The 12,650-nt window shown below is 42.1% G+C and overlaps 1 protein-coding gene across 2 annotated transcripts in view; it reads right to left on the reverse strand.

The window, feature by feature from the left end:
- TET3 (tet methylcytosine dioxygenase 3) overlaps positions 1 to 12,650 on the reverse strand; it is a 121,042-nt gene that overhangs the window by 27,156 nt on the left and 81,236 nt on the right. For both annotated transcript variants that reach the window (XM_034953404.3, XM_003810356.5), the window contains 2 exons: positions 7,361 to 7,451; positions 430 to 523 (listed from right to left, as the gene is read on the reverse strand). In XM_034953404.3, coding sequence (XP_034809295.1) covers positions 430 to 523; positions 7,361 to 7,451 — 185 coding nt within the window. The remainder of the gene's footprint in view (positions 1 to 429; positions 524 to 7,360; positions 7,452 to 12,650) is intronic.

Below are 12,650 nucleotides of genomic sequence, written 5' to 3' on the forward strand. Positions count from 1 at the left end.
AGCACTGGCAGCTCCAGGGCACATGGAAGGGGACAAGGAGTCTGACAGTCCACAGTGGAGCCCATCAATGGGTCATGACAGCATCCCCAGTTTCCCTTCCTACCCCTCCGGCCCTGAGCCACGGGGACAGGATGAGCCGAGTGTGAAGACTAACACAGTTCCAAGGCTGACCCAAGACTCGGGGACTGGCATTTAAACAAGATGAGGACAAACAGCTGAGGCTGGGGGAAATGATCCTAACCCTGAGGCAGATTCCAGCTCTAAGGCTCCCCTGGACAGTCAACATGTTGTCTCCTACACACCCACCTGGCCCCCGCCCCCGCCCTCGCCTGCTCAGCTACATGCAGCAAGGGGAACCAGGCACAGCCGTGGCCATGCAGCAAGGGGAACCAGGCACAGCTGTGGCTCTTGAGTGGGCTCAACACTCACCCACTTTGCAATGGGGCAACCGCGGGAGCTCTTTCCCTCCTTCCCCGTGTAGATGACCTTCTCGATCCGGATGGCTTTCCCCTTCTCTCCATACCTGAAGAGGGAGACAGAAGCCACCATTAGCACAGCAGAACCCCAAAGGAGAACAACTTTTGGTCAGAAGACAGCCTCAGTGTGCTTTTGTTTGAGTTTCTGGTTACCGTCGGGGGCAACAGAGAAGAAAGAGAAAGGTTTAAATGTTATTTGGTACCTAAAGGCTCTGGAGAGACAGCGGCCACTTCCAGGCTTCCAGGTTCACCTGCCCCTTCTCTGCTCCTGCCCATCGGGCCCCCTCTGATCCAAGGCAGAAAGACAGCCGAGCAGAATGTCCCTGATCGTTACCTCCGAACTCCAGAAGGGAACTGAAACCAAAGGCTAAACATGGGCATTTGTATCCAGCCCTGTTAGCTGAGTCACCCTGAGAGTTAGCTATTTATAAATATAACAAATAAAATAAATGGGGGAACCCTTATTATTCTCTTTGAATAATCCCTAGATGACATTTGACCATGATGATGACAAACAGCTGAGGTTGGGGAGAAGTGGCTCTACTAAGCCCAAACGCCAGCTCTGAGGTTCCCCTGGACAGTAAACACATCTGGTTCCTGCACACGTCACCTGCCCTGGTTCCCCCACACACTCAGGGCTTCAGAACCCCAGCTCTCTAGGACTGTCTAATCAACCACACTATATTCAGAGATGGTGCAACTATGGCCCCTGGAGTTGAACTGACTTATCCAAGGCCACACAACTACAAAGAGGCAGCAGTGGTCTAAGCACAGCCCTGGACATCAGACAGACTTGGGTGTGAGTGCCAGCCCTGCCACTGTCTTGCTATATAACTGTGGCCAAATTACTAAACTTCTCTAAGCCTCAGTTTTCTCATCTGTAAAATGGAGATTAAAATGATCCCCACCTCCTGGGCTTGGTAAAGATCAAACAATAGTCCACAGGGAGTATATTATTTAAAGTGCTTTGAAGTTCCTGGCATGAGGGAAGAGTCCAATAAACAGTAATTATTTTTAATAATGTAAAAGCCATCTTACAGAATCTTCTTATTTTTAACAGTTTTTTAGTTTCAGGTGCAATGTCATATCACCTGCAGATAATGGTCATTTGCCACCTATTCCTTTCTATTCTTTATAGCTCTAGCCATAAAGAAAGCACCTAAGATGGCCAGGGGCTTTCTTTTTTTTTTTTCCTTTCTTTTTGAGACGGAGTCTCACTCTGTCGCCCAGGCTGGAATGCAGTGGTGCAATCTCGGCTCATTGCAACCTCCGCTTCCCGGGTTCAAGTAATTCTCTGCCTCAGCCTCCCGAGTAGCTGGGATTACAGGTGCCTGCCACCACGCCCAGCTAATTTTTGTATTTTTAGTAAGGACGGGGTTTCACCATGTTGGCCAGGCTGGTCTTGAACTCCTGACCTCATGATCCACCCGCCTCGGCCTCCCGAAGTGCTGGGATTACAGGTGTGAGCCACGCATGCCAGGTCTGGCCAAGTTTCTGAAGGGCTTGCGGGCATCTCTGCTTCTTCCCGACTTTACTGAAAATGTTTCTAACAATTCATCACTGAGCATGAAACTGGCTAACTTTGGGAAAGCGACAGATTTCCTTACTTTGAAGGGTGCTACTAAGAGTCTCCTGTCCTAAGGATTTTTAATCAAGAATTATTTTTATAAAATATATTTTTAACACATAAGGAGACAGATGATTGAATGTTTTTTATTTGAGCAATTAACACAGCATACTATAACCTTGTATTTCTGTAATAAATTCAATTTGATCATGGCATGTTATTTTAATATACTATTTCATAGAGCATGAATGTTATCATAGCTTCTACAGTTCAGAATACACATATTCTTTATCTTACCCACTCCACTTCTAGGAATCTCCACCCCAGAAATAACCGTACAAATGCACCAAGCTTTAGGAACAAGATAATTCACTGTCTCATCAACAACAGAAAAATGAAACAACTTATATGTCTAACATGAGACTGGTTAAATACATTATAATAAATTTCACAAAAAATATCAATTTTCATGCAATGAAAAACCATGTCCCATCAAAAATGATTAGGTAGAATTGTATGTACTGACATGGAAAGAAATTAAGTGGGGGGTGGGGAAAGCAAGCTACAGACAGTGGGTATAATGGACCACATTTGGTTTAAAACTTCTCTATATACATATTAATACATTTATCTCTGTATATATACAAATATCTTTGTAAATCCTTAGAAAATATTGAAAAATAAGCATTGAACTTTAGAGCTTTATTCGTTCTTTAGACTTTTAAAGCCTTTGTTTCATTTTTGTAATTGAAAAAGAGAACAGTTTATAATTTTTTTTTAATTAATGAATTAATTTTTTAAAACAAGCTCTTGTCAGGCCACAAAAATTTTTTTAAAATGCTGATCTAAGGTTCCTCTGAGTTCCATGTTCTCTATTTCACTCAAGATCTTAGCAAAAGGATGAAAAGTGTTTCTGATAATTACAACATTAAAATTCTAAGGCTCTGTTCTCTTATAGAAAGCGTTTGGAGACAGGACTCAGGGGTTTATATAGCATGGTCTGGATGACGAGGAAAAGATCACATAATGCTGCTTTTGTCTGGTTCCTGGACAACTTTCATTTCAACAAGCATTTATCAGGAAGCCACCCATAAGGGCAGGGCCTGGGCCCCTGGTGTGTCGTGGAGATCCCTGTTGGGAGAACAGCCTGAGGTGACCACACTCCTCTCGCTGAGACGGAAGCACTATCGCATTCCTCGCAGGAGGGTGAGCTGAGGACACTGCCACCACTTTCCAACCAGGACCTTCCCCACCATCCCGCCCCTGTGAGAAACATGTCCTGCAGTGAACCTCGCATTAGACAAATAAAAGGGCCAAGCACTGTCTGATCAGCTAGACTTAAAAAAACAAAAACAAAAACAAAAACAGAACTGACTGTCTCTTTGTGTTTAAAGACAGCCAATCAACTCTCACTTTAGCTCTTTCTTCTCTTCTTAAGTGCCTTACTTTTTGGCCTATCATGAAGAGGCCCTTCTAGTATTCAGATTAACTATTAGACCCTCAACTAAGTCTGCATAGATAGCCTGAAATCTTATTCTAAAGGATAACTAATCATACAAGCCAATCATCTTATTCTAAAGGATAACTGGCTCTCCAAGGGTGGTCCCAGGGCCAGCAGCATCAGCATCCCCTAGAAATTTGGTAGGAATGGAACATAGATTCTCAGGTCCCATTCCAGACCTGCTGGGTCAGAAACTCAGGTGGGGCCCAGTCATCTGTGCTTTAACAAACCCTCTAGAGACTCTGAGGCCCACTGAAGTCTGACAACCACTGCTCTGAGGCTTTGCCTTTTCAGGATTGTCTCTGTCACACAGTAATGAGACCAGTTCCCCCAAATCTCAGAGAACCTGCTAGTGCAGTGTTGGTTCTTTGTTCCTAGAACAAGCATTTAATGAACTCCTAGGCTGCAGAGAATCTCCTTCCCAGACAGAACACACAAGGCTCTGTGCTGTGCACCGGTCTCAGATACGAGTTTGACAACTGACTCCAATTATCTATGAAGATAAGGACCTAGGTACCCACAAAGTATGACACTCATAAATAAGTTGGGACATTTTAGGATTTGCTTTCAACCTTCCCCTCCTTTCTCCAAAATCTTTACTGGAAAAGCTAAGAGAACCAGGTTTCCCTGATTTCAGTTTACTTCCCCTCCCTGCCTTCAGCCAACTCCTGACAGCAGAGCAGTCCTGAAGAGAAAGGGTTGAGGAAGAGTCTAGGAAAAGAGACAGCCTAGACCTACCATTCACAAACTAGACCCCTACCCAGGGGATTTGCATCAATCACTCATTACTCCCCTTGTTCCAGAAAGGATCTTATGAAGATATCTATAAGATAAAACTAACAGGTGATGAAATCAGAGTAAAGGGCAAAAAAAAAAGGTATGCTGCTACACAAAATACAATCAGTGGGGTTTCGTGTGTATTTTTGAGAGACAAGCCTGGAATATCTTGTTATATGAGAAATCCAAAAAAGGCTTGTTAGGATCATGTCAAAAACAAAACAAAATAAAATAGACAAAAAAAAAAAAAACCACAAAAAACCCAGAGGAATGAACCTGAATAGGTTCTATGGGCCAAAGATGAGAAATTACCTTCCTCCTGATGGGGTACACAAATCTGACTCCAAGTTTACTAGCAGGCAACGTAAAGATGGAACTGCAATCTGTTACATGATTTGCAAGGTCCTTAAGATAAAAATAAACCAGTTGCTAAGGAAAAACACAAGTATTCCTGGTCTTGAGAGGAATTCCTCCCTTGGATCAGTTTCTGAAGAGTCTACAGCTGGCTGTTATTTTTAAAGAATCAGGGGGTAAAAAAAAAAAGACATATTTCAACCTTATCTTACCAAATTTCAAAGATCTCTTGATCCTTGTTTCAAAATACTTTTCTATAATGAAAAGTTGTTTAAGAGAGCTGTCTGGAAATCTTATAAAATTGTTACCCCAAAATACCCCAGAACAAAAAACCTGCCCCAGATCAAACTTGTACATTTGACTCCCCTGCAGCAAATGATAGTGTCAGGACTCCTTACAAAAATCACCAGCCCAGAAGCTGCCTGGTCTAATCTGCAAACTACAACACACAGGCATGTGAGCACATGCAGGCAAGCACGACAACACTGCACACAGCTTCAAATCTGTCTCATGCTCATGGACTCAGAAGTGCCCTCATACCAGGCTGGAATTTACAGACTGGTGAATATAAATGTTCCCAGATGGTCTAGGAAATTAAGAGTGATGACTGCAGATCACTGTCCTCCATGTATCTTACCTTTTATTTATTCAGAGAAGCTGTTATAGTCATTCAGCTCAAAATCATGTTTCCTGCTACACAGACAAGAGTATCTGGCTCCTTGCCAGGCACGGTGGCTCACACCTGTAATTCCAGCACTTTGGGAGGCCAACGTGGGCAGATCACCTGTGGTCAGGAGTTCGAGACCAGCCTGGCCAACATGGTGAAACCCCGTCTCTACTAAAAATACAAAAATCAGCCTGGAGTGGTGGCACGTACCTGTAGTCTCAGGTACTCGGGAGACTGAGACAGGAAAATTGCTTGAACCTGGGAGGCAGAGGTTGCAGTGAGCCAAGACCACACCACTGCACTCCAGACTGGAGGACAGAGCAGATTCCGTCTCAAAAAAAAAAAAAAAAAAAAAAAGTATTTGGCTCTCATGGTCAGACAAAATGGGGTTCCCAAATTTGCGACAACTCTAAGCCACGCAGCTTTCCACTTATCTGTATATGTACGGGCAAGCATATGCTTATGTCTATATCATCTTAGCTTTTATTATTAAAATACTAATGCAGCCGGGCGCAGTGGCTCACGCCTGTAATCCCAGCACTTTGGGAGGCCGAGGCGGGCGGATCATAAGGTCAGGAGATTGAGACCATCCTGGCTAACATGGTGAAACCCCATCTCTACTAAAAATACAAAAAATTAGCCAGGCGTGGTGGCAGGTGCCTGTAGTCCCAGCTACTTGGGAGTCTGAGGCAGGAGAATGGCGTGAACCTGGAGGCGGAGCTTGCAGTGAGCTGAGATTGTGCCACTGTACTCCAGCCTGGGTGACAGCACGACTCCGTCTCAAAAAAAAACCAAAAAAAAAAAACTAATGCTTGTTCTAAAAAATGCAATCAGTGCATTTGTCTGTGAGGTAGTTAATGACTATCTACCTTTTCCATAGTACTCATGACAAGCACTAAGTGTTTCCACACATCAATTCATCAATTCAGTTTATCCTCGGGACACTCCTACAGTGTGTTTTTATCATCATCTCTATTTTGCAGATAAGAAAACTTGAGTCACAGAAGAGCAGAACAACTTGCTAGGGACTCAGCAGTGAGTGGCAGGGCCAGGACTGGGCCTCAGTCTGGCTCAAGTCCCTGCTCTCAGCCCCTGAGCCATAGACTCGAACTTAGAGTGTTTACTACCTGCCGTGGACACGCACATGGGTTTCCAAGTCTCCATCTGCGTGAACTGCTCAAAAACCACAACTAGTAAACAGAAACCCTAGAGTCCTGAATTTGAATTGGGAGTGTCAATATAAACTCATGATGTATATAATCACTAAGCAGTAACAAAAATGAAAAATCCAGATTCAACATAGCTCTTTCTACATAAGCAGCCTAAAAACAATGAACAACCCCCGTGTAGTCATGAGTGCCCCTAGTAGACAGAGTCTGTTTTCTAAATACCTTTTCCTCCAATAAAAGGAACCAGGACTTCTTGGATAAACGTACAATGTGAACCCAGGATATCTTGTCATATGAGAAATCCAGAAAGCTGTGAAACACTCCTACGATCCTGTCCAAAGGATTTAGGGGACAACCTGAGTAGGTTTCCACTGGCCAGGAGTGAGACATTATATTCCTCTTAGGGGAGGTAAAAAATTCCACCTATGAGGTAGTTTTGGAAAAAAAGGAAAAATAACCTGATCTCAATCAGGGCTTTCGGTCTAACTACCAATTTATAGGACATAGAGGCATGTTAAACACTTTTAATGATACCACAATACCACGGGAAAGCTATCAGCAAAATTCAGATGTAGGAAACTAACTCTACAGGACATAGAGCCATATAACCATAAAAACATTTCAAGACAGAGAGAAGCAGGGGGACATGAATTGGGCAGACCTACAGAATGAAAGAAACCCAGAAACAATGGAAGTGAGGATCCCACAGTAAACCTTCCCTAAGCCCGTTATCAGGGTTTCCTTTCTGTATATTGTCTATTACAAGGCAATGAAAAATGAGAGGTGCTTAATATCCGTATTCCATTAACAGCACACCCATTTCTCCTTGGACATCTGTGTATCACTCACCGCTCCTCCATGAGTTCCCGGATAGAGGCGACCGTGGGGCCAGATCCCAGGTGAGTATAATATGGACCTTCATCTTTCTCCACTATTTGTTCTGCAGAAACACAGAAAGTAAACATTTTTGGAATATCAATTAGTCAATATTAATTTAGAAAAGCAAACCACCAACAGGAAAGTTAATAGGCATGCTAGAAAACAGGAAACCCACATGGCTTATGAACATGTGAAAAGGTGTTCAACTCCATTAGAAATCAGGAAATACAAATTAAAATCACAATAAAACACCATCACATATGGACCAAATTGGCAAAAATTTAAAAATCTGATAAAACCAAGTGTTGTCAAAGCTGTGATCTAAGCACTTTGGGATTCCGCCTACCATTATCCAATAAAGCTAAACAGTTGCATCCTGCCTGACCCAGTAATTCCATTTCTAGATACACACTCAAGACCAGGGGTCAGCAAGTTACTTCCCTCCAGTGAGCCACCGCACCCGGCCAAAAACATTTTGTTAAGTGAAAGAAGCCCTCCTGGGTAAATACCCAATCAAACTGAAGACAGAGGCTCAAACAGATACTTGTATGCCAATGTTCAGAGCAGCATTTATTCACCACAACTAAAAGGTGAAAACAACATAATCATCCATCAGCAGGTGGATGGATACATAAAATGCGTATGTCCACATGACAGAATATCACTCAGCCAAAAAAGGAATGAAGTTTTGATACATGACAAGGATGAACCTTAAGAACATTATACCAAGTAAAATAAACCAGACACAAAGGACAAATACTGTAGGATTTCCCTGACATGAATTATCTAGAAGAGGCAGATTCCTAGAGACAGAAAGTAGATGAGAGGTTCGCAGGGGCTGGGAGGAGCAGGAAATGAGGGGTTATTGCTTAATGGGACAGAGTTTCTGTTTAGGCTGATGAAGTTTTGGAAACAGACAGTGGTGTCAGTTGCACAATATTGTGAATGTAATTAATGCCACTAAACTGTACACATAAACATGATTAAAATGGCAAATTTAAGTTATACATACTTTACCACAATTTAAATAAAAGAAGTTCTGATACATGCTACAATATGGATGAACCTTGAAAACATTTTTTTTTTTTTTTAGATGGAGTTTTGCTCTTGTTGCCCAGGCTGGAGTGCAATGGCGCGATCTTGGCTCACTGCAACCCCCGCCTCCCAGGTTCAAGTAATTCTCATGCCTCAGCCTCCCAAGTAGCTGGGATTATAGGCATGCACCACCACACCAATTTTGTATTTTTAGTAGAGACAGAGTTTCACCATGTTGACCAGGCTGGTCTCGAACTCCTGACCTCAGGTGATCCACTCACCTTGGCCTCCCAAAGTGCTGGGATTACAGGCATAAGCTGTTGTGCCCCACCAAAAACATTTTGTTAAGTGAAAGAAGCCAGATACAAAACAGGTCACACATTGTATGATTCCATTTATATGAAATACTCAGAATAGGTAAATCTATAGAAACAAAAAAGCAAACTGGTGGTTGTTGCCAGAGGCTGGGGGCTGGGTAGGAATGAGGAGTAACTGCTTAATGGGTAACGGTGTTTTTTTGGAATCATGAAAATATTTTAAAACTGGAGGGAGATGTGGTTGCACAACATTGTGAATGTACTAAATGCCACTGAATTGTTCACTTTAAGATGGTTAATTTTACGTGAAGCTCAACTCAATTTGTAAAAAGGAACAAACCATTCATGTAACAACATGGATGAATTTTAAATGAGTTTTTCTAAGTGAAAGAAAACAGATCCAAAAGGCTACATAGTAGCGGCTTTGGAAAACAGTGATGTGGCTGGATATTAGGAGGCTAAAAACAAAAAAACTATACACACAGTGTGCACCTACCGTACTACAGTTGGTAAGTTTGCTTCATATCTAAGAAGACATGACAATTAAATGTAATAGAGTAACCTACACTGGGTCCTATGACTGAAAAAGGACCATTGGTGGAAAAACTGATGAAATCCAAAAAGTCTGTAGTTAACAGTATTGTACCAACGTTAATTTCTTCGTTTTAAATATACTATAATTACGTAAGACATTTACAAGCAAGAGAAAGTATATAAAGGGTATACAGGAATTCGCTGCACTAACTTCGTAACTCTCCCATAAATGTAAAATTATTTCAAAATAAAGTATTTAAAAAGTAAAAGAAAAAAACAGTGAGCCATAATTTGCTGATCCTTAGGAGAAATCTTAGTCACACACATTAAAACCCACAAAGATTTTCACAGCAACACTGTCTGCAAGAGTCAAAGCTGTAGACAGCCTGCTATGGACTGAATGTTTGTGTACCTCCCAAATTTGTATGTTGAAGCCTAATCCCCAATGGGATAGCATTTGGAGGTAGGGCTTTGGGGAGGTAATTAGGTCAAGAGGGTGGCACCCTCCTGAATGGCACTAGTGTCCTTATAGGAAGGGATACCAGAGAGCTTGCTTCCCCTTTCCCTCTCCTCTCCTGACTATGTGAAGATATAGCGAGGAGGTGGCTGTCTACATGCTAAGAGAGGGCCCTCGACAGACACCAGATCTGCTGGTGTCTTGATCTTAGCATTCTCAGCCTCTACAGCTGTGAGAAATCAATGTTCATTGTTTAAACCACCCAGACTATGGGATTTTTTTTCTAGAGACAGGGTCTCACTCTGATGCCCAGGTTGGAGTGCAATGGCATGATCACAGCTTACTGCAGCTTCGACCTCCCAGGGTCAAGTGATCCTCCCACCTCAGCCTCCTGAGTAGCTGGGACTACAGGTGTGCACCACCATGCCTGGCAAATTTTTCTATTTTTTTGTAGAGGCAGGGTTTTGCCATGTTGCCCAGGCTAGTCTCCAACTCCCGGGCTCAATCTATCTGCCTGCCTCGGCCTCCCAAAGTGCTAGGATTACAGGCTTGAGACACTGGGACTGGCCAGTATTTTTGTTAAAATAGTCCAAATAAAGATACAACCCATAATTCAGCAACAGTGGAATGGATTTCTCTTGAAATGCAGTAGTGATATTATGGAATATATTCAGCAATGAAAATCAGAAACCTGCAACAGCATGGTTGACTACAACAGCATAGTGAGTGAAAGCAGCACAACGCAGATGATATGGTCTAGCTGTGTCCCCACCCAAATCTCATCTTGAATTGTAGCTCCCATAATTCCGTGTTGTGGGATGCACCCGGTGAGAGATAACTGAATCATGGAGGCAGTTTCCCCCATACTGTTCTCATGGTAGTGAATAAGTCTCATGAGATCTGATGGTTTGATAAGGGGAAACCCCTTCCACTTGGCTCTCATTCTCTCTTGTCTGCTGCCATGTAAGACATGCCTCTCACCATGATTGTGAGGCCTCCCCAGCCACGTGGAACTGTGAGTCCATTAAACCTCTTTTTCTTTATAAATTACCCAGTCTCAGGTATGTCTTTATCAGCAGTGTGAAAATGGACTAATACAGCAGAATACAGTTAAGATTCCATTTAAATGATATTCAATAACAGACTCAAACTATACTGCTTAGAGATCCATACACAGTGAGTAAAAACTACTAGGCTGAAATATGAAATTGCAGACAGTCAATGATGTTTGACCTATCAAAAAATGATAATTTTATATGGTTCAACTTAATAAAAAGAAAAGCAAGGAAATCATTGTCACAAAAGTTAAGAGAATGGTTACTTCTAGGGGATGGAAGAGGAATGTGATTAGAAAGGCATACAGGTCGGGGCACGGTGGCTCACACCTGTAATCCCAGCACTTTAGGAGGCCAAGGGGAGGATCACTTGAGTCCAGGAGTTTGAGACCAGGTTGGGCAACATAGTGAGACCCTGTCAATACAAACAAACAAATAACAACAATAAAAACCTAGCCAGGCTTGTTGGTATGTGCCTATAGTCCCAGCTACTTGGAAAGCTGAGGCAGGAGGATCACTTGATACCAGGAGTTCAAGGCTGCAGTGAGCTATGATTGCACCACTGCACTCCTGCCTGGGTGACACAGCAAGACCCTGCATCAAGGGAAAAAAAAAAGATAAGAAAGGGCATAGAGGTGACTCCTGAGGGGCTAGAAGTGGTCTAATTCTTGATCCAGGTGGTGGTCACACAGGTTCATTTTATAAAATTTCATTAAACTCTATGTGAATGTTTCAGGTACTTTCCTATGTTATATAAATCACAATTTTTTAAATGTAAAAAATTAATTTAATACCTATTTTATCCAGATCATTATGCTCAGCTTTATGGGGCATACAAGACAGAATAATACCTGACTGTTGCCTTTAAAAACTGTATGATCTAGCCAGGCAGACAAGACCTACACATAAGATACCTAATGGCATTTCCTATCAATAGGGAAAGATAAAACTTTCAATGTGTAGTGTTAGGACAACTGCGGGAAAAAAGTTTGATCCATACTTAATACCTTATCCCCCAAATCCATTCCAAATGGCTGAAAGATTAAAATAAAAAAAAAAACTATACACGTGCTAGAAGGAAAAAAATGGAAGTTTTAAAAAATAATCATGAAGAAGGGTCTTCTCTAAGTATGACATAAAATTCCAAAGCCACTCCCAAAAATAAATAAATAAAACCCTGATAAATCAACTGAAGAAAAACTTTGTAATAACTACTGAAAGTCAAGCTGAAAGACAAACATCACACTGGGAAGAGAGATCTGGAACTCACATCAGTCAAAAGGCTAATTTCCTTAATATATCAAGAGCTACTATAGCTGAACAAGGTCAACAACACAAGAGGAAAATGAAAAAAAGATACCAATGGTTCTTGAAAAATGCAAATGGCTCAAACACGCATAAAGCTACAATGAGATGTCATTTTCCCTCTTTCAGAGGAGGGTAAAGGTATATACATATGTCATTACGAACTCTAAGAATAGCAGAGTAAAAGCAAGTTTAAACTGAGTTCAGCTGTGTTCCAGTAAAAAAAATTAAAAATTAAAAATTAAAAAAAAAATAACAGTTAGCCATGGAGTGTGCAGCCAGGCAGATGACCTGACCTGATCAAAGTAGCTCGCCACTGACGGCATCTACTCATGGAGGCTCCTCACCCCTCCCTACTGTCCTGGGTCAGGCTCTTGCCTCAATTATCACCATGGTCTCCTAACAGTTGGTCTGAGCCCTCCTAAGTCATCCTACCCAATACCACCAGTTATAGTCCCCAAACAAAAATCTGTTTACATCACTTTCCATTATTATACCACGCTGGACAGAAGACAGAATCTAAATTTCAGAATGTGGTTCACAAAGTCCCCACCACA

Source organism: Pan paniscus, chromosome 12 (genome assembly GCF_029289425.2).
Source record: "Pan paniscus chromosome 12, NHGRI_mPanPan1-v2.0_pri, whole genome shotgun sequence".
NCBI classification, from domain to species: Eukaryota; Metazoa; Chordata; class Mammalia; order Primates; family Hominidae; genus Pan; species Pan paniscus.